This window comes from Sinocyclocheilus rhinocerous, unplaced genomic scaffold, assembly GCF_001515625.1.
Source record: "Sinocyclocheilus rhinocerous isolate Xijiao unplaced genomic scaffold, SAMN03320098_v1.1 scaffold5893, whole genome shotgun sequence".
In the NCBI taxonomy this organism is placed as follows: Eukaryota; Metazoa; Chordata; class Actinopteri; order Cypriniformes; family Cyprinidae; genus Sinocyclocheilus; species Sinocyclocheilus rhinocerous.
The window spans coordinates 14,884-36,859 of NW_015647492.1; the positions used below are offsets into that span (position 1 = coordinate 14,884).

The 21,976-nt window shown below is 38.6% G+C and overlaps 1 protein-coding gene across 1 annotated transcript; it reads left to right on the plus strand.

Annotated features, from left to right (window-relative positions):
• Positions 1-6,270: 6,270 nt before the first annotated feature.
• On the plus strand, positions 6,271-21,112 carry LOC107709296 (5-hydroxytryptamine receptor 3A-like; the record flags this gene model as incomplete). The annotated part of the gene is made up of 9 exons (XM_016513762.1): positions 6,271-6,346; positions 6,773-6,969; positions 7,064-7,108; positions 7,203-7,312; positions 12,233-12,405; positions 12,496-12,656; positions 13,316-13,526; positions 19,929-20,069; positions 20,880-21,112. Coding segments are annotated over exons 1-9 (1,347 nt in total), but the record flags the coding sequence as incomplete, so codon positions are not given.
• Positions 21,113-21,976: the final 864 nt, after the last annotated feature.

The following is a 21,976-nucleotide window of genomic DNA, read 5'->3' on the forward strand; positions in this document are numbered from 1 at the left end:
TCCTGCTAAAATCAATTGGAGAGATATTATGTCATGGATATTATTATGGATATTTAATTATTTTTGTATTACTTTACACGTCAATTATTTATTCTTTAGGTACCTGCTGTCACACAGAGTCTTATGCTGGCTGGATTGTGGTGTCTGGTCACAGTGAGAAGATGCAGGGTTAACATTGTGCTTTTTACTTTTTTTTTTTTTTGATTTCAAACTTAAAGCATGGTTTCAAATCGCAAAGTTTAAATTCCGTCTAGCTAGTGCACTTAACAACAATTAGGTCAGTAGGCAGAGAGGAGGCGGGTGTTCAGATGCGTTCGACCACATGAGCTTTTACAATAAAGCAATCCGGTGAAGCTCAAAATATTTTAGACACCGCTTACACCAGTATTTAGTGTTGTCCACTTGTGATCAGATCAATGAAAATGCTTCTTAAACAGGGCCTAGAGATGCAAACCTGACAGCAGAGAGTGTTCACAAGTGTTCTTAGGTGTTTTCCTGGTCACACCACATATTGATTTGATTTAGTAAGCAGAAGTTAATTGCTAAATAAAAGTGGACTCACTTTATATTAAGTGTCTTTAACTGTACTTATTTGATACAATGCATTTATTGTGCACAAAAGCCATGTAACTTTTCTGTTGCTGTGTATTTGAATAATTCAGTAAATGACTCTGCATATGTCTCTTTTATAATTCTGGAAAATGTGATAAACTCTAGACAATGCTAGAGATTTCCTGATCATATCTAATCAGTTTTTATCTAAGATAAATTGCTTACAGTAGATATCTAAGTTCTGGGCTGTGGTGTTGCAAATGGTAATATTAAAAACATGTATGCCATATTTCATATTTGTAAATGAGCATTACAATCTTTACTAATTTGAACTTAACTGATTGTATGAATCAAGACATTTTAATTATTCTGCCCGGAAAATGCATCATTCATTTGATACAGCCTCATGGAGTTAAGAAGAGAGTAAAATAACACATTGCATGCTCTGCATCACAGGTTAGTCCACTCCGTGCATATTTTACTGATAGTTTACTTGACTAAGATCACTAACCCTTTTTATCATTTAATATGATTATCACTGCATTTATATTTCTGAAGTTTTGAAATAGTTCTCTCAACTTATCTGCAAAATTGTTTATCTTGGGTAAATACCATTCAAAGTGAGCATCATTATGCCCTAGTCCTTGCCAAAGGCAGAGAACTTGAACTGAGGACTCTGAAGGTTTGCTAAGACTGCTGTAGAAAATAAAGGTGAAAGAACTGTCTGAGATACTTCTTTTATAGAATAAAGAATTCACTCTTAAACTGATGTCTGTCAGTTGGTCATGTTTATGCATATTTACAGCATCGGAGCAGTATTTGAGGCTAAGCATATTTATTTATTTAGTCATTTATTAGAGGCTTTTATCCAAAGCGACTTACAAATGAGGACAACAGAAGCAATCAATTGTAGTATTAAAACAACAAAAAACAGATCCAAAACTAAAAGCTAAAACTTTATAAATACTACCTATACACATTTATTTAATAAAGAGATTAAATAAAAATGACAAATGCATACAGCAAATTTTCAAAACTTAACATTTAAATGAAAAACAAAAAATAAAGCTAAAAACAATTCAAAATATTAAAGAACAAAAGGTATACGAGTATAATAATGATTCTAACATAACACTAAGCCAAACACCAAAAAAACATATGTATGTACAACCACACACACATACATATATTAATACTGTATATGTACATACACATTTATAAATTCAATATATATATATTATTTCATTTTCATTTAGTTTGCTGAAGTATTAAAATAACTCAAATTAAATCAAACTAAAAACTTAATAAAAAGACCTACACAGACAAAATAAATTCAGACATAATGTAACTAAAATTAAAATAAATAACAAATACAAATAATACAAATCAAACGACAGTAGTTTATCAGTAATCCTAAAAAATAACACTGTCAAACTTACATGCTAAAAAACAACAACTTACTTACACATAGTAAGAAATGGTTATAAAAACTGAAACGGAAGCGAAACGAGTAATATCCCATCAGTCATCATGTTCAGGAGCTGACATTATGTATTATGCATAATTTGGCAGTAAACCATAAAGTGCACACTGTATTGGTGCAGAGATGAATGTGCATGTTTTGTAAAACTTTTGCAACTGCTTTTTATCACTTAATAACAAACACAGGAACTTCAGTTACATAGGAACTTTTGCATTTACATTTGGATGTTTATTTTAATATAAATACTGAAAAATAAAATGTGTAAATAAAGCTCTGTAAAAACGTTGTTGCATTTTTATAACATGATCAACAAGATGCTATGATGTAGTTTGTCCCATCGGGTAATTAATAGTTTTACATACACCTGGACACTTGAGCCAAATACAGAAAATACGTCATGTAAGTAGACAAGTGCTTAGTATATAAGGCTGTCTTCCTCTGTCACCATAGCCATGAGTTCTGCCGTCACTGCTGTCCCAGTGGCTTTGATCCTGTCATCGTTATTGTAGTGGTTTTTGAACCGGGGGTCAAGTGTGGATGCCAAACTCAACAGCTCATCCACACAGTCTTCTGTGTACTTGAAGTTCAAGGTACTCCAGAATGTTTTTTGTAAAAGTGATAATTACCTCTTCAAGAACTTAAAAAAAAAATGATGTCAATAAATGTTAGCTCAAGAGAAACCCAATGTGGATCTTATTATCAGTCTTGTATAGTATTGTGTCTTAGTATTGTCAGTCAAATATGCTATGTGACCTTCTCCCTTCAGTTACAGAAGGACAAAGAGGAAAAATACTGGAGGAAATGGGATTGTTATTCAACAAATGGCAAATGACTAGATCCTCAAAATCATTCCACATTTCTGCTTACCACATGGTTGCTGATTCCTTGCGAGAACTCATGTAACGGTTGTAGTTAGCTGTTGTTGTTGTTTTTGTCTTGCTTCCTCTCATTCTTGAGAAGTGGGACAAAACAGGGTGCACAATTGAAAAAATAAAACCTTGTACTCAGACAAATGAAACTAAATTTATATTTCTTATATGTACTAAGCTACTGAGCTATGCTTTGATACAACCTCCCAACTTTTCTCTTTTTTAACAAAATGTGCTTTTTTACCTTGGACTGTGTAATATAATTTCAACTTTATCTTTAACAGCATTCAAATGACAGCTGCCCCTGATATTCCTTGATTTTATTACATTTTATTGAATGTCTCACGGTGTTGACAAAAAGTGGGGACGCAACTTTAAAATCTTATGAAACATGCATGTGTCATTAAAAAAAACAACCTTGCTTTGACAGGAGATATTATTAAGTGTTGCTTTTGATAAAACAAGCTCTTTTTCATCATTAAAAAACATTTTTATCCATTTTATTGCATATGCATGATTGAACCCTTCTCTGTGGACACACTGTTTTAGATGTAGTGAGAGGACATTAAGAAACACAGATTTGGTATAATAATGAGAAAATTAAATTGAAGGTGATAATTCTGTTAAATACATTCTATTATTAATCCCTCATGACATTTAAAATTGAAAATATTTTTAATTTTTAAAGCTAATAGCAGTTACCCTTGCTGGACCTGTTTTGTCCCACGCCTCAAGAATGAATAGAAAATTTGTTCTAACAAATAAAGTACAAGATAAAAAAAAGTTCATGAACAGGACAGAAGGCTCCACAGATGGAGCATCAGTTTGGAGCTCCCCCGTTTTTCTGGTTTTATTGTTTGTTTGTATGTCCTGTCTTCAGTCACTGTTTTCCTATAACTTTTACTAGGGATGAACTGCTGGACATTAGACAATGCACACCTGCCAATCTTTTGCCAATATTTGAACATTCAGACTTTTGAAAGCTCATGTATTATATTAAACTGACAGGTCTGTTGCCCTTTAGCAATATGAATAAACAACACATAATTACTTTGGTCATCTGTAAGCGGTGGTCTTTCTCTCCCTGCAGGAGTGTCATCTCATATTTACTCATATATAAGTAGAAAAGCTGCAAAGAGGATTGTTTTAAGAGTAGTTATATGTTTACAGAAATATTTGACTATATTTTAAGGCATTATAATTACTTTCTGTGATATGTGTTAACAGGTGTTGTTAACCTTACCATAAATAAAATATTTGGGCCATATTTTGGAGGTGGGGCATGTTTCTCACAGTGCTTAAATATGGCCAAATGACCGATATCTGTTCAAGAGTGAATACTCATGCTTTAGCTAAAATATTCGAGGCAGTTGGGATCTACTGAACATGTACCTACACTGGCTAATATTTGCTGTCACTTCAGTCTGTAAGTACATGTTAAAAAACCAAATTCTATTTGAAACACTTTACAATGAGGTTTAATTTATTAACCTTAATGTATTAGGAATGACAAATGAACAATGACAGGACTTTTTTGTGCATTAATTAATTTAGGTTTATGTTGATTGATTGATTGATTGATTGATACCCTTAATTTATACAACTTGAATTCTTAAACATGTCTTTACTAGTAAATGGAGAAATCAGCATGAACCTGCATTAATAAATGCTGTAAAATTATTAGCAATTGCATTAGTAGTGTTAACATATAAAGCCTTATTGTAAAGTTTATAGTTCTAATTGTAACATACTGTAGTTTTCATATTTAGTTTTTATCATATTTTTTATGATCTTATGAATTTAAAGTTCATTAAAAACATTGGTTATACCACAGAAAGGTGTCAGGTGAACGTATGTTTGCTTTTGAGGGCCACGTGTCTGAAAATTGTGAGGACAGTTCTCATGGTGTTGCTATTAGACTATTACATATCTTCAATTAAAATATGGGAAATTAAATATGTAAATATACATATGTAGGTTTATAAGTCACGGAAACAAATGGAATCTATTTTACTGGGATTCTTCTCAGTTAACAATTTTAAATAGTTGATTTAGCATTTTACATTAATGACACAAAATATATACAAATATTAATACAAATAATATCAAAAGCCTTAACAACTTAATTAGCACATGATTCCTTTTATTCCCTTAATAACACATTCATGGCCTTACCCACCATTGACGTCACCAAGGTCCGGACCTCTGTATTTTTGCTTTCTAAGGTAAGCTATATAATAAAAATTGTAAAACAATTATCTAATATGAACTCTGTTTTGACGCTGCAAATATTTTGCACAATGCCAAGATAAAGCCCGACATTCTCATGAACTGCCTCAGTGGTGTAATAAAGTTGTCAATGTCATCATGTTTGAAATGTACGGCTAGCCCAAAGGGTTGGAATGAATCACATTTACATCCAAAATGCAGTATTTGATGGCGTTTAGGATGGATTTAGCGCTGTCAAAAAGCCATCCTTATTTTAAACACCGTGAAATCATCATAAACACCATATTCGATGGTGATTTATTGTTAAAAGAGCCCCTTTTTCACCGCTTGGCTTGACAGAAAAATTATTATTTTAAACTTTACGTTAAACTCTATGTTAAATTATAATTTTCTATTTAATATTGATTTTCTCTGTTGCATATTAGACCTTGAGGAAACTGAATGGAAATAGATTATGTTATTTTAATGTTGAGAAATTTGTTTATAAGTTTCCACGGTCAAAGACAACCTGGAAATATCATGGAATTCCTCATGATTAAAAAAATATATATTTCAAGGCTTGAAAAATCTAATAATTTTATAATTATGAAATTCATTAGTTAATTAAGAAATTAATAATCACCCCAAAAAAAACAAGTAATTAGTATTGTAAATATAGTATGCTCTGCTCTAAAACATTGTATCAGCTTTCATATTGGTATCTTTGTTTGTTTGTTTGTTTGTTTATTAATATACACTATAGGTCTCATTTTAATAATGCTACAATTCATCTTTAAAATCATGTCAATTATATGAGTTCATCTTGCTTCTCGATTAATAAATAAATAAATAAATAAGACTTGCTGAGTGATAAATCCTGAACTTGAGTACAACTAAAATGCTCTTTGAGTAGACCTATTTTAGAAGATCTAAATGATGAAGCGTTTAGAATCATTATATCTGGAGATGTTTTATTGGAGTAGTCTATTATTTACAGCATTTAACGTTCTACAGTGAAGCATTCATAGGCATTATCCACAGTATTTGGGTTGTGTGTCTAGATCTAGGGTACATTTATGATGCATGATACATGACAATGATGTAAAAACAGAAATGTTTTTCCTTTGCGTTTTTAAAAAGTTTTGCATACAAACGACAATGGCGTCAGAAGCGATCCCCGTTCACACTGATCCACGAAAATTATTAAAAACCCTGTATTATGCATTACAGGCCAGTAGGTGGCGATGTTACTTTATAAAGAAACACTACACACCTGCGCACCTATAGATTGAATAAGTAATATGCATGCACATAATGTCACCATTCTCAAATCTGCTTTTTTGTAGTTTACACGGACACTATATTCATTTTCATAAATTTGCACTTTGAAACTTGTTTTCAACAGCTTGCATTTTCAGGGCCCCAAAATGCCGTTGTTGTGTAAATGAACGGCCAAAATGCATAAAACGTTTTCTATTTTAAATTTTTAGTTTCAAAACAGTTTCATGTAAACACCCCCCTAAAATATGTATAATGTCTTCATTTGTTCAGTCAGTTTTTTCAGTCTTGTTTGTAACATGCCAATACATTTGTCTTACATTTTATGCACATGGTATTTAAAGTATGGCCTGATTGGGGAATATATTCTGGTATGTAACAGAAAGTCTCATCTGCACAGTAGGGGTCTCTGCGGCTGAAAACTGTAATCATACAGATTATACTGTGGCTTATGAGGCACTTTTTCAACAACTTGGCTTGGACAAGAATGGTGTTCAGATGACCCACATGCGGCCTTTGTCCTGGGGCCCTGTGACCTGTGTTTATGTGGACATGTATGTGACCTCCATCATAGAAGTGGTATGAGTCCTGCATGATTTACATTCTCATTTAGATCATTTTGGGATTTCAAGCAGATGTAGTTTTATCAATCAACGCTTCTTTTTATCTATAGAATGAAAAAGCACAGAGCTTCTCGACACAGGTCAAAATGATGACTGTAAGTGTTTTTAAAACTTTTTTTTTTTGGTTTAACTCAACAAAATAACAAGCATCTCAGAATTACTTTAAACTTTATATTCATCACTTTCCAGGCTTGGTCAAATAGGAATATGGCGTGGGATGAAGAGGAGTTTTGTGGAATGGAGACATTAGCAGTCCCAAAAGAAATGTTTTGGACTCCAGACATTGGTATAGTAGAAAGGTATAAAAAACACATGTCAGAACTTTTATATATTTTACATTACATTACATTATTTTATATTTTTTCTTTCATTATGAGCATGAGAGTGTCTTAGCTGTTTTTTTTTTTGTTTTTTTTAATTAGGCATATGATGTCTTGATATGAAAAAGAAAATCTGTCACCGTTTCACAGATACTTAAACCCAGAATCTTAAACCCAGTGAGCTCCGCTTATTTGTTATTGCCAATATGAAGAATGCTAGGGCCATTTATACATGGTCCCTATAATATTATGACTAATACACAGCAAATTCCGCAGTGTTAGGTTAACAAGTTTTTAAGTTTTTAAATAAGTCCACTCAGAGCGTTAAAGTAACACTGAAGCAATGTTTCAGTTAATGAGATACAGTAATTAAGTGATTAATTAAGTGCTGATTGAGCACCAGCTGTTAATAAACAGAATCACTGAACAAGAACAGAAAAAAAGAGAAACACAACTACAAGTGACTTACAGCCACAGTCGAAGGCCAAACGGAATCGCGTTTAGCTGTATACGCATACATTTTGTATCGTATAGGCGTTTCGTCCAGACGGATCCGGCGTTTTGGGAGAGTGTGAAATGTGGATTTTTATTTTAAATTCGACAAATATTTGAAATAAAAAAAAACATTTTGACAGCCCTACTTACTACTAGGGGTGTAAATCGGATGTTTCGTCACGATACGATACGATATCGATTCTCATACCCAGCGATATGATATTTGCCGATACCTCAAAAAATTATACGATACGATTACGATTCGATTCGATACAGGAGTATATCGATTGATATGTCGATATTATGATATTATATATCTGTTTTAAACAACCATCTACATTTTTATTAACTCACAAATGCAACCAAAATATATAACATGAACATTTATCTGAAATTTCTTTCACAACGAAACACACAGCGCCTTCACGACATGGCGGCGGCGGCACAACAATACTACAGCGAGAATAAATGTTATGCCTTTCTTTGCGTGAAGATTTGGGCGGCGTTATGCAAATCTTCCCACAGAGCGACGTAGGTATGTTGGGGCGTGTTAAAACGAGCCGTTTTAGGTAGGCGTGGCTGACTCTTAACTTTTATAAAGAATATCTCTTTGGATTTGAGACTTTAGTCTTTGCAACTTTACAGATCTTCTTTATGCACCAAGAGCTTGTAACACTCCTAAGAGAAAGGAAAAATTTAAATCTCATCATATGACCCCTTTAATATAGGCCTCCTGATACACATGCCTTTTCTTTCTCAACTGTTTACGTTAAGACATATGCCTAACCGACTGTGTTTACTAGGATATTCGCCAAAACGCGCATTTTTATGTATTTTTTTCTGTATGGATTCATCCATGCACAAAAAAGCGGAAGAGTGCTCAATTTAGTATTCGCGCGGTCTAGACGCGGCTGTCTGTGTGCGTGCGAGCGCTTTAGATGTGTGCGCAGAAAACGTCTCGCACAGCGCTCGACTTCCGCAAACAATCCCGAGCGTCTTTTATGCTCACCTTGCGCCTTCGGGCAGTCCTTATATCGAGTCCTGATATGCGAGTTGAACGAGAATGCACGTGTTGGCGGTAATGCATAGACGGACGTTATGTGAAAATGTGGACCGTGCCAAAATAAAGGTGCCCATTTACAGATATGGATATTTTACATGTGGCATCGATGCATCGTATTGTCAGACATCGTATCGATGTATCGTTACACCCCTACTTACTACTAACCAATTTGACTTTATTTCTGGCAGATGTCTACAAAAGCTCTTATTGAGAATTACTGAGGTAATTCTTTTCATCCACCTCTGGAGGATCAGATGCTTAATGTCCTGTGTTCTGTGGGTTTACATGGACCAGCTCTGCATTTCCTGGGCCTCTGGCACACAGGGAATCCCATTCCCAGTCAACTGCTCTCATTGGCTTGTGGAAGCTCTATCAGTAGCTGCGTTTACATGGACCCTACTAATCCAATTTTAATTGGACTAGAAGCACTATCAGAGTAAAAATAACGTAATGACATATGTCGAGCGGAACGAGCTGTTCTTCCTGGTGAATAAAGTGTCATAAATTAGTGTCCCTTCATTATAAAACTCCCCTTTCACTCAGCGTCTGTGAAGTGGAGCAGGACAACATCCCACCACTCCTTGTTTAAGACTCATCAACAGATGACTGGTGTTGGGTGCAGGAAGGGGCACTTTTACTGCTTTATAAAGTAAGCAGCACTGCACAACAGTGTGCTGGTCGTCGCCTAATTAGGACCCCAAGTAGATAAATATCACGTGTGCTTTTTAAAACAGTATGCGACAACAGCGGGAAACTGTATTTTCATGCAGTGTGCGCATGTCAAAATATTAAATCCAATCAGAAGCTTGTGACATATAAACGCGCATATCAACCCGATCACTTTATTTAGCGTTCATGTAAACACTACGTTCGGATTCTGCAATCAGAATGGATTCATTCCGATGGAAGCAAAAAGTGTGCATGTAAACGTACCTATTAACATGTGAATGTGAGTGCAGCCTCCAGAAGGCATCAGAGCACACTCTACAGACTGCACTGATTTAATGAGACTTGATTTGGCCTTGATTTGATGAGAAAACAACTGCTATACTGATGAATCGCATCTTACATCGACAATGGTATTGAATTTAACTGAATCAAAACTGAAATGACTCGATCTGAATAACGACAAATGACACTATTGTTTTTTAGAACTGCTTTACAGCAGAATCTGAATTGTCTCCATAGTTTGTAACGTTCAGCCTTATCAGAAGATGTTACAATTGTTAAAATGGGGTCAGATTATGTCCATGGAAGTGATAATCCAAAGTACTGGAGCGCATTTTCAGGCTGCATACGTCATCAAGCCTGTTTTATTTCAGTTAACCGAGCATTACATTCGCGAGTCATAAGCATATTACAACAATTTACACTTAACTAAGAATAATGGTCAAATTTATAACTGTTAAAGGGGTCATATGATGCTGCTAAAAAGAACAGTATTTGGTGTATTTGGTGTAATGAAATGTGTTTATGCGGTTTAAGGTTCAAAAAACACATTATTTTAAAATTTAAATCGCATCATATGACCCCTTTAATATTCTAAAATAAGATCTTCTTTATGACGTATGCAGCCTACAAATGCAACCTCCAGAGGATGCAGCCTTCCGTTTGAGAAACGGCCATGCTGCCGCCTTTATACTACCTATTTCCTGTTTCCTGTCATGTGATTGCTCACATGACAGGCAGACCATGCATTTCTTAAAGACATACACTCTAAAAATGTTAAGAGGAATAAAATGGACTAAGAAAACATGTAAACCAGTTAAAACTCTATTATACATAAAATAATTGTAATAAATAGAGTGGTCTCTTATGTGACAGTGTCAAACTTTGACTGCTCCAGCTGTTTTGCCCACTTCTTGCCTCTCCTCTTAAAACACTCGATGACCTCTCTCTCGTGTCTCTCTCTCTCTCTCCATGGCATCCTTGATAGATTCCTCCATTTTACCAAATTTTAAAGCTACAGCCTCTCTAAAATACACTTCACGGTTAAGATTACTTTCAACAGTCTTTAAAATGCTTCTCCAATTTCAAAACAGGATTTTTAAGAGCAACCACATCAGCATGTAGCTGTACACACTCACAGTGATGTAAAACCTGTTCATCATTAAAACCAGCAGATGTATTAAAAGAAGCAGCATTAACTTGGTTTGTCGTCATCTTAAAACACTCCTCTCAAAACAGCATTTAAAATTGTTTCACATTCCCCGTATGGGCCACCATATGTAACATTCAGCCTTATCAGCAGCAGGTCATCCAGACCCATCCAGAAGCTGCCATCTCCCCTCCCACTGCGACGACCAGCCCAGTGCCTCCCACGTCAACCCCTGGCTTTCCTCTGGCCAACAATCCCAGTGCCTCAACCACTTCACAGACTATCAACAGTGCAACTGATGGAGAATTCTGCACCACCACTCCAATGGGGCCAGACTTCGACATCATCTTCTCCATCCTTCCCTTCTCCAGAGAGCATCTCAGCTGCGCGCTGGGTGATGACGACACTCTCCAGAAACTTTCCATCTTCCCCTCCACTCCACCGACCAACCGGATCGAAGTGCGGGAACACCAGGGCTTGCTGTATCGGCGAATCCAGAAGGGGAACGCCAACAACAAGGTCCAGCTCATCGTTCCTAAGACCGTGGTCCAGCAGACGGTACAGCACTTCCACCAGTGGACAGCAGAGAAACATCATGGGCGGCTAAAGACCCTCCTGCAGATCCTGGAAGTTGCCTGGTGGCCCACGATCTGCAGCGATGTCTTATGGTTCGTCGAGGACTGCAAGTCATGTGGGGTGAAAACCAAGGAGTGTCCTGTAATCAACCCTAGCAAGATACCACCTCGTCATCCACCTCATCATTGTTCATCAGCATCAACAACATCCACCAAAGAGACCCACAAGCCGGATAGGAGAAAACGCCAGGGCGGCTGGTGGACCAGTAGGGCTGGGTGCAACATGACCCTGCGGAGTGGAGTTTCCATAATTGATCCTGCTATTTTTCCAGTTTATCTCTGTGAAGCTGCTTTGACATAATCTGAATTTTATAGGGAAAAAAAGTGACTTGACTTGACTCTACTCGATGCTCTGTTTAGAGGAGTCTCATTGCAGGACTGTGCTGCTGCAAGTTTGGCTTCTGCTCATGCATTTGTGAGATACTACCAGGTTTATTCACACCACTGTCTTTTATACCCTTACCTGGGCACTATATGCGCTAGGGCATAACTACAACAAAATGAATCATAATTTTTACAAACACAAAAATCTTAATTTTTATTCTTGCATCTCTGATTTGAATACCCATTGTCTCCAGTCATCGGTACTTTATGTTTTGTCCATTTAGCATCAAGACAGAGTCTGGAACAAAGGAGTTTCCATATGTGCACTTGATCAGTTATGGCTATACAGTCTCATCTGACGTTTTAACTCTGACCACAGCCTGTAAGATGGACCTGTACAGGTTTCCCTTCGACATCCAAAGCTGCAATCTAACGCTTCAGTCTTCAGCGCATTCAGGTACATATGAAATCCATAATTCAGTGTTGACAAACACATACATAATAATCAATAGCATGCTTACTTTAACTGTAATGTCTGTTCCCACAGTTAAGGAGCTTACAATATACACATTGTATGGTTCCGTATGGTTAACTCTCGCGTCGAAGCAGACTTTTCAGGCCCAGGGAGAGTGGGAACTCCTCAGTATAAATATGATTAACTATAATGCCACTTTCATATGGGGGGTCAAGAATCAGCTGATATATCAGGTACAGAGCACAGGTTATGGCGTGTGAAACAATAAATATACAGTAAAAATAAATAAAAATGATCAAACCAACTAGCAAAATATGTGCCGAAATACATAAATGATTAAATGAAAAAATAAAAAGCATTTGGACCCTTAAAGGTCAAGAGTATAAAAACATTTAAAAATGTATTATTATTATTGCCATTATCCAACACATTACTCAAATAATACACTTACAGTTTTTATTCAACATATTGCTTTAATTTAAATATTCTGGTTTGTATAACATGCACAGCACAATAAGAATGTATTTTTTCCTTCTGTCTTTTTTTTACAATTTCCTTTTTCTTTTTCAAACTCAACATGTACATTTTGTTAATCAGTGGGTAGTGTTTAGACACTACACTAGGGGGCACACATAGGTTGAAAGAAAGAATTGAACATGACAAATACTTTTAGAGCATTTGACAAAATCTGTTTGGAATGAACTTTTAGAATAATGATGGTCTCCCTTTCAACCTCTGTATTCTCCTGGTGTGGGAACGAAGTATCTCCTCTTGAGTACCACCCACTGATTAACATAGAATTTACACTTGACAATTAAATTGTAAACTTTGCAATAATATTGTGTTGACATTAGGGGGGAAAAATCAGACAGTTTCTGTTTTTACGTGACAGATTACCATCAAGAGGAGACCTCTACTTTATCTCATCAATTTCATGCTACCAATATTTTTCTTCCTCGTGCTGGATGTGACCTCCTTCTTCATAGATGCAAATAAAGCAGACAAACTGAGCTTTAAAGTGACTTTACTCCTGTCTATTTCTGTGATGCTGCTGATTCTTAATGACACACTGCCCTCTACAGCTGATAAAATCCCACTGATTGGTGAGTCTAACTTGAACATGATCATCATGGCTTCATTTGTTAAAAATGAAATCCTATAATTTAATTTGAAGCTCAAATGAGTTAACAACACATCATAGGAAGTATGCATAGTATGCATTAAACCTAAAAAAAAAGCTGAATATAGAAATCTAATAATAGTTAAATTACAATAATGAATAACAATAAGTTGAACAAATTTAACATTTAATGCGAGCTGACAGAAGTAAAATAAGTAATACTGGATCAGAAGCAGTGGTTACTGTGCATCCATAAAATGAAGAAGCTTAAGATACTGTGGTGTAGAATAAACAACCAGGCCAGAAATGCGGTGAACAACTCTCTGTTTACTATTCCTCTGTAACTCTCTAACACACACACAGAACTAGGCAGAACCAAACGTGCATAGCTCAATCAGACATTTCCACTGCTTTGTGGGCAGACTGGGGTAGGTGCAGCTACTTTACAAAGACGACTAGCGTGCCATCGAGAACAATCCTCCAGGAGATAAGATGCCCTGCCTATCTGACGAGTAACCAACAAGGGGGTAGACCAGAACGAGGCCAGTTTATTCCTCCTGTGTGGTCTGCGCACTCTCACCCAATCCTGAACTGCGATATCTGGTTCTTTGGCACGTCTGAGTCTGTCAAATCTCCGTTTCATCCGGCGCTGCTGGCGAGTGACGTGAGTTTTAACCCCAGGGGGGAGGTCCCTTGGATTTAGAGGGCGGAGTCTGTCCAGTGGCAAAATGAGTTCCCTGCCCAACATTAGGAAGGTTGGGGAGACCCCAGTGGTGCTATGCTGTGAGGCCCGGTAGTGTAGCAAAGTCAGACGAATGGCTTGGTTGAAAGAGCACGCTTGTGCCAGGTGTGCCCTAAGGCCATTTTTCAAAGACTGGTGGAAACGTTCCACTCCCCCATTGGCCTGGGGGTGGTAAAGAGTGTGGATGGATACCCTTGTTCTCCAGGTAAGAGGAGAAGTCCACAGAGACGAACTGAGGGCCGTTATCCATTGTAACAGTTTGTGGAAGGCCCCAACGGGAGAACAGCGAGTCCAGAAAGTTCACGATGACTTGAGTGGTGACTGAGCCGGTCGTGATTAGTTCTGGCCATTTGGAGTGCAAATCATATGCTACCACCAAGTATCGCTGGTTGTGGGGAACCCCGTGAAATTCACTGCAGATATCCATCTGAAGGTGCTGCCAAGGACGAGTAGACCAGGCCAGGGTTCGAAGGGGCGGGGGAGGTGGGTTGCCTGTTTTTCCACTAACAAGACAGGCTGGACAGTCTTTAACTAAAAGTTTGATTTCTCTGTCTATGCCCGGCCACCAGACTCTATCCTGGCAACGCTGTTTGAGCTTCACTATTCCCAGGTGCCCCTCGTGCGCCATTTCGAGCACACGCGCGCGAAGGGGCCCCGGGACCACAGTGCAAAGCCCACGTGCCACACATGTGTCATTCCAGCAAGATAGTTCATCTTTGATGCAGGCAAATGGCTTTAGCTCTTCTGAGACATGTAGGGGCCAGCCTTCTCGGATATAAGTGCGGAGCAGAGAGAAGATAGAGTCCTGCTTTGATGCAGTTTTAAGCTCCTGTAGTGATACCACACACTGCAGAGGTGTGTGTAGCAGCTGGATGATGTCTGTTTCAGGGCTAATGTCTTCTGTTATTTCCGGAGCTGGGACAGAGCGAGACAAAAGGTCAGCCACCACGTTTTCACGGCCCGGTGTGAACTGAAGGCTGTAGTTATACTGACGGAGCCGGTCATACCAGCGGTGTAGTCTCAGTGGTCTGTGCCCTGTTCCTGACATCGCCAGCAGTGCCACTAAGGCATGATGATTCGTCCTCAGAGTGAAATGGCGGCCATACAAGTACAGGTGCCATCTTTCGCATGCCCATAGACATGCCAGCGCTTCCCGTTCACCCACTGAATACCATTGCTCTGTTGGGTTAAGGGCCCTAGAGGCAAAGGCTATGGGCCTTTCTACACCCTTCTGTACCTGTGACAATATGGCTCCGATGGCTGTGGCGGATGCATCGCAGGTGACCATGGTTTTACAGGAGGTGCTGAAGTGTGAAAGTATGGGAGGTGAAGGGAGTTGGGCCTTGAGAGTGCGCACAGCCTCCGTACATGCCTGCGTCCACACCCAGGGCTCATCCTTCCGGAGTAATTGCCGCAGCGGGGCAGTAGTGGCTGAATACTGAGGCAGAAACTTTAAGTAGTAGCCCGTCATCCCTAGAAAGGAAGCCACCTGGGCAGGTGAAGTCGGTTCAGGGATGGACTGAATGGCATCAACATTAGACTGGAGTGGGGAAATGTCCTGTGCTGACAACTTGAACCCCACAAACTCGATGACAGGTACAGCAAAAATACATTTTTCACCATTTTAAGTTAGCCTGTGCTTGCTGAGTGCATCAAAAACCCTGTTGAGGTGCTCATTATGAGTCTGTGTTGTGGGCCCATGCACGACAATGTCGTCAAGGTAGATGACAACACCTGGTATCCCTGCTAGCACAGAGGTCATAACCTTTTGGAAACAGGAAGGGGCGGAGCTAAGGTCGAAAGGCATCCTAGTATAACGAAATACTCCCTCATGTGTCACAACAGTCGTCAGATTTCTGCTGTCAGCATGAAGGGGCACCTGCAGATAGCCTTCTCTTAGGTCCAGCTTAGAAAAAACTGTGGAACCATAGAATTGAGCTGTGAGTTCCTCCGTCGTTGGTAGCGGGAACTCACAGCTTACTTATCTGGAATAACTGCCTTATTGACTTGCCTCAAGTCCACGCAGATGCGCAGAGCACGAGATTTTTTAGTGGCCACCACCAGGTTTGAGACCCAGGACGACGCATCCACCTGCTCAATGATGCCTCCTTGCCGCAGGCGCTGTAGTTCCATTGACACCCCTTCACGCAGGGCCAGGGGAATACGGCGTAGAGGCTGAATGACAGGACTGACAGTATGGTCAATGAGAGGCTGGTGCATAAATGAGGTGAGGCAGCCCAGCCCATTAAACAGCGTTGGCCGCTGTTGCTGCCATATTGCGGTCACAGCCAGGATAGCAGCCCACTCCATGTCCACTAGGGCGAACCCCAGCGCGGTGAACAAGTCCAGTCCCATCAAATTTGCTCCTTTGCGGGCCACTTGGAAGATGAATGAGGGCAATGTCTTTGCACCATAGCGCACAGTCAATTTAAGTGAACCCAGCAGCTCAATTTTGGAATCGCCGTAACCGCACAGGGCTGTAGAGGGCGTGGCTAGGGGAAACACGCTGAAGAATTGACTGTAAGTGCTTGCATTGAGCAGAGATACACTGGCCCCTGTATCCAAAAGCAGTGGAACACTCACATCATTCAGGGTGACAGTGCATGATCTGAATGGCACAAGACCTGAAGTTACATTGTGGATGATGGCAGGTGGAGACATTGTGGATGATGGCAGGCACTCACCTCTGTGAGGCCGGCTGCGATGAGATATGTCTCAAAAGATTGCAGCCAACGGGGCCACAGAATAGGACAGGGGTGGCGAACTCTGGTCCTGGAGAGCCGCAGTCCTGCAGAGTTCAGCTCCAACCCTAATAAAAACTCACCTGCCTGTAGCTTCCTAGTAACCATTCAGGACTTGATTAGCTTGTTCAGGTGTGTTTGATTAGGGTTGAAGCAAAACTCTGCAGGGCTGCGGCTCTCCAGGACCGACGTTCGCCACCCCTGGAATAGGAGGTTCGCCTGGAAGAGCGAGGAAGGGCGGTGGCGGTGGTAGAGAAAAATCAACCATCCTTATCGCCAAAATGTGGTGTCGAATAAACAACCAGGCCAGAAATGCGGTGAACAACTCTCTGTTTACTATTCCTCTGTAACTCTCTAACACACACACAGAACTAGGCAGAACCAAACGCGCATAGCTCAATCAGACATGCATTGTGATCACAGAACAGTCTTTCTTTTTCATAAACAGCGCTTTTCCACCCTCTAGTGGACACAACAGATACACCTTCAGTTCCTTAAAGCAGGGATCCTCAAATCTGGCTCACGAGATCCACTTTCCTGCAGATTTTAGCTCTAACCCTAACCAAACACACCTGAGAATGCTAATCAGTGTCTTCAAGATCATTAGAAAATCACAGGTAGGTGAGTTTGATCAGGGTTGGAGCTAGTGAGCCAGATTTGAAGATCCCTGTTTTAAAGGGACAGTTCATCCAAAAATTTAAATTTGCTGTTAATTTACTCACCCTCAGGCCATCCAAAATGTAGGTGACTTTTTTGTCTTCAGTAGAACAATTAGGAAGATTTTTAGCTGAAACTGTGGTCCATGTTGATTCATACAATGCAAGACAATGGCTACCATCACTACGAGAGACAAAAAAGAATATCAGGCAACACAAAATTAATACCCACAGCTCCCAACGATATATTGAGGTCTTAGGAAGTGAAACAATCAATCTCTGCAAAAAAATGGAACATTATTTACAACATTATTACATGTAATCCATAGCCTCAGGCAATCTGTCCAGAGTGATGTCGATTCGTGACCAAATCTTTCTTTTGAACTGGCTCTTTTAGTGGACTGGATGAACCAGTTCACAAAATCGGACTGAACCGTTTGCCCAGTCAAAACTGACTTTTGGGCATGTTTGACAGTCACTCCCACTCAAAATGAGCCAATATAAATTTATTTGGGTGCACTAGTGCAAGCGACGTAACTACCTGGGCCACAGAAGTGGAGTAGATTCCCACACTAGGGCAATGAAGACCACAGGGAGCCTGTGTAGGAGATGACAATGGATGAGTTGGCAGAGGAAGATACCCCTGCAGAGCCAGCGGAGGAAGATCAAAGTGGAGCAGGTTGGAAAAAGGATAACATTGGAGCCGAGGGGTTGGAGGGCCAAGGCGGAGCCAGAGGGTTGGAACGCCTAGGCTCTATCTCTGAAGACTATGGTGGAATTGGCTGGCCTGGAGACAGAGGTCATGCTGGTGGAGTTGGGGGGCTAAGGAGAGTCAGCAGAGCAGGAGGATGAGCCAGGGAACTGGATAGAACAATGACCAGTGGAGGAGGAAGAAATTCCAGGGTGGGCACTAGGGTGGGTAGGAACTCTAGTAATATCAGAAAATATCAGTAATATCAGATAACCCCCCAAACCCCACTCAGTTCAAATTGTACTTGAGTAAAGTACAAATCCCCTAAAATAATACTTAAGTACAGTAATCGAGTAATTTTACTTGATTACTGTATTTAAGTATTATTTTGGGGGATTTGTACTTGACTCAAGTATTTTACACCCTTGGGGACTTATCTGGGTAGCATACCACATGTGCTTGATCTTAAGGATCATGTGTATGGCCCTCGATTGAACGATCCCCCCAGGTGAGGAGGAGGATTTACACTCCTGGTAGATTGATGGTAGGTCCATTCTTATGACGATTGGGTGTTGTCAAGAAGAGTTGAGGCATGGATATAATTGCAAGCATTATTTTAATAGTCAAATAAATAAATATAAATAAAAATAAAATAATATTTAAAAAAATAAAAAAAATACTGGAAACACTTGGAAGACCAACCAACGTAATAACAACTGAAACTGCGGGCTATAAATACACAGACTAAATGAGGAATTAATAAGGCACAGGCAACCAAGGAAACAGGAACTAAACACCGGAAATGAGAAAAGAAGAACAATGAAAAGAAACTGAAATCAAAATAACAGTCTCTGAACGGACTGTGACAAAAAGGATGTTTAGTCAAATCTCGCCTTTAATTTAAAATTAAATTGACACCCCTGGCCTAAGACAATGCATGTGTTCTACACATACAATTGAACTTGATGTGCTGCCATGGGATATTATAAAATAATGGTTGCAATCAAAAAACCTATGCAGGGGTCTTATTTAGAATATTTTAAACTTGTGTGTCAAAAAGGGTTAATAGAACATGGCACATGAATCCACTTCAATTGTTATGTATTATTTGCTGTGCTTGTATTATGAGGACTCTTAGTTTGTATTTGGCTCAGTTCTTGTTTCCTGTGATCCCCTTATTTCTTGATTGTTATCACCAGTGTCTTGTTTGTTTAATTAGTTCATGTGTAAGCCATAATACTTCCTGTGTTTTTAGTCTGGTGTTGAGTTTAATTGATGTTGTGCTTGTGCTCTTATTTCTTGTTCCTTGCATCCTGAATTTCTGCTTTTTTTTTCTTCTTAAATTTAACTGCATTTGGATCCAGATGTCTCTCGTCTCTGAGTACACTGACACGCATCAATATTTTACTTTCTAATCTGTGTCTATGGGCCATAAACACAAACAAGACAATTCAGAATATATGCACTGACACATTAGAATACATCATAGAGAAGTTGTTTCAAGGGCATTTTAGTGCAGCAAATCTGCTGCAGTCATAGTCTGCTGTCTTCACAGGGGTGTACTGCAGTGTGATTTTCAGTCTCATTGGTATCAGCATTCTGGAGACCATCCTTGTCAATTTTCTGATGGTTAGAGGAGCTGAGAGGAGATCAGTTGCATCAGTGGAAACTACATCTGCTGTTACTGCCCAAGATGGTAAGAATCGGCACTGCATTTGATTATGAGGAATATATTTGGATTCTTAGATGTCAAGTGCTACCCTAAACAATTACTGGAGTCAAATGGATTCATGCATGAATAACAACTACCTTAAGTACAAGTTAGTAAATGTTAGTTAATGTATTAATTTACATTGAACTAAATGGCTAAATAGACCATATGTAGCTCCACTTCTTTTCAGCGCTGTGCTTGTTGTCTTCTGTATTTCGTCTGTATTTCCACGGCATGAATGTAAGGTCATATAAATTTATGAATGAACCGCTTGTTAAGTCTTCCCAGTCTACTGACATTTGTTATGACATCTGCTTCAAACAGCACAATGGTCAATTTATTTTTTTACAATCCTTGCATGTATTAGTATTATTTTGACATTATTTATAGTTATCCTCTTTACAAAATGTAGAAGGAACACATAGTAAGTCAGAAGAGTAAATGTATGTTTTAAATTGTTGGGTGCTTTTCTCAAACCAAGGAATTCACATCAACCTAACCCTTGAAGACATGTAATTCTATACTATTCAAGTGTCACATAGGGAAGTCCTTCAATCATTTAATATTTCAAAGAATAATATTAATTAACAACTTAATAAACCATTTGAAAGGATATATATTAAAGCTGCAATGGATTCCAGAATCCACCCCTTTAAAAGTCACAGATGAAATTCAGTTGTTTTTTCTATAATAGTCTCAGCAAAGATTGCCTATCAAGGAACTGTATATAAGATTACACAAAACACAAGAAATATAGCATTTGTCAGGAACCAAGTTTTGTATTTCTTCTCATAGACGGTGTCAGAGACCTGCAGAGCCCTCCAGATTCAGTTAGAGATCAGACTGAAGACCAATCTTGTATCCTTGACCTTCTAAAGCAGATCCTCTCTGAGTGCCGGGCTGCAACTCAACACAACCAACGAGAGAAGACATCTCTGTGCTGGACCAGAGTGGCAAGAATCATAGATGTGACCTTCTTCATTCTTTACATAATCACCATTATTGTGTTTCTGTGTGTGCTTGGGAAGGTTTGGGGACTATATTGATGTCTTGCATAAAATGACAATCAATGCCAACTTTTATTGTGAGTTTAGAATTGTTAAGAAGAGGGGTTCGCAACTCTTACTGCAGAGTTTAACTCCAAACCTGATCAAACTCACTTGCCTGCAACTTTCTAGTAATTCTGAAGCTCCTGATTAGCCTGTTCAGGTATATTTGATTAAGGTTAGAGTTAAACTCTGCAGGAAAGACTTTGAGGATCAGAATTGAGAACTCCTGGTTTAGACTTTTAAAAGAATAGAGATTGGTGGTGACAGCTCTAAGGATCTAATTTGAGAATTTAAATAGCAAGATGTGTTTCTTCTAGCTTCTATAGAGCAAATATTTGTGTTGTTTAAATTTGTTCTTTCTTTATTCATTACTTAATTGAAAGCAAATTTAAAATACCATCACATATACCCTCTCAGTTGATTAATCTGAATCTTGTTTAATCTGGGTATGTTGGTTCCAAATTACCTATGAATAATTAGTTCAATTAACCCCCTATATGCAGTGCATATCTACTTTGCTGTTGTGCAATGATTTTTTAAAATCTTATACTTTTTTCTCTTCTCCCTTTCTCCATGCCGAACGTTGGTGCACTGTTAAAAAAAAAAAAAAAGAAAGAAAGAAAAAAAAAAAATACATGGCAGCACAGAGTGCCAAACATTTACTATTAATGGAAATAATGGTAAAAAAAAATAAATAAATGACTGGCAGAAGCAGCTGCCAAACAAAAACTGTAAAATTAAGATAAAATATCCAAATTTATATTCAAATTTTTCTTAAATGTTTTACAAAAAAAAAAGAGTTAGTTCCCTTTCATGGGAACTTCGAACTGCGTCCTCTAGGGG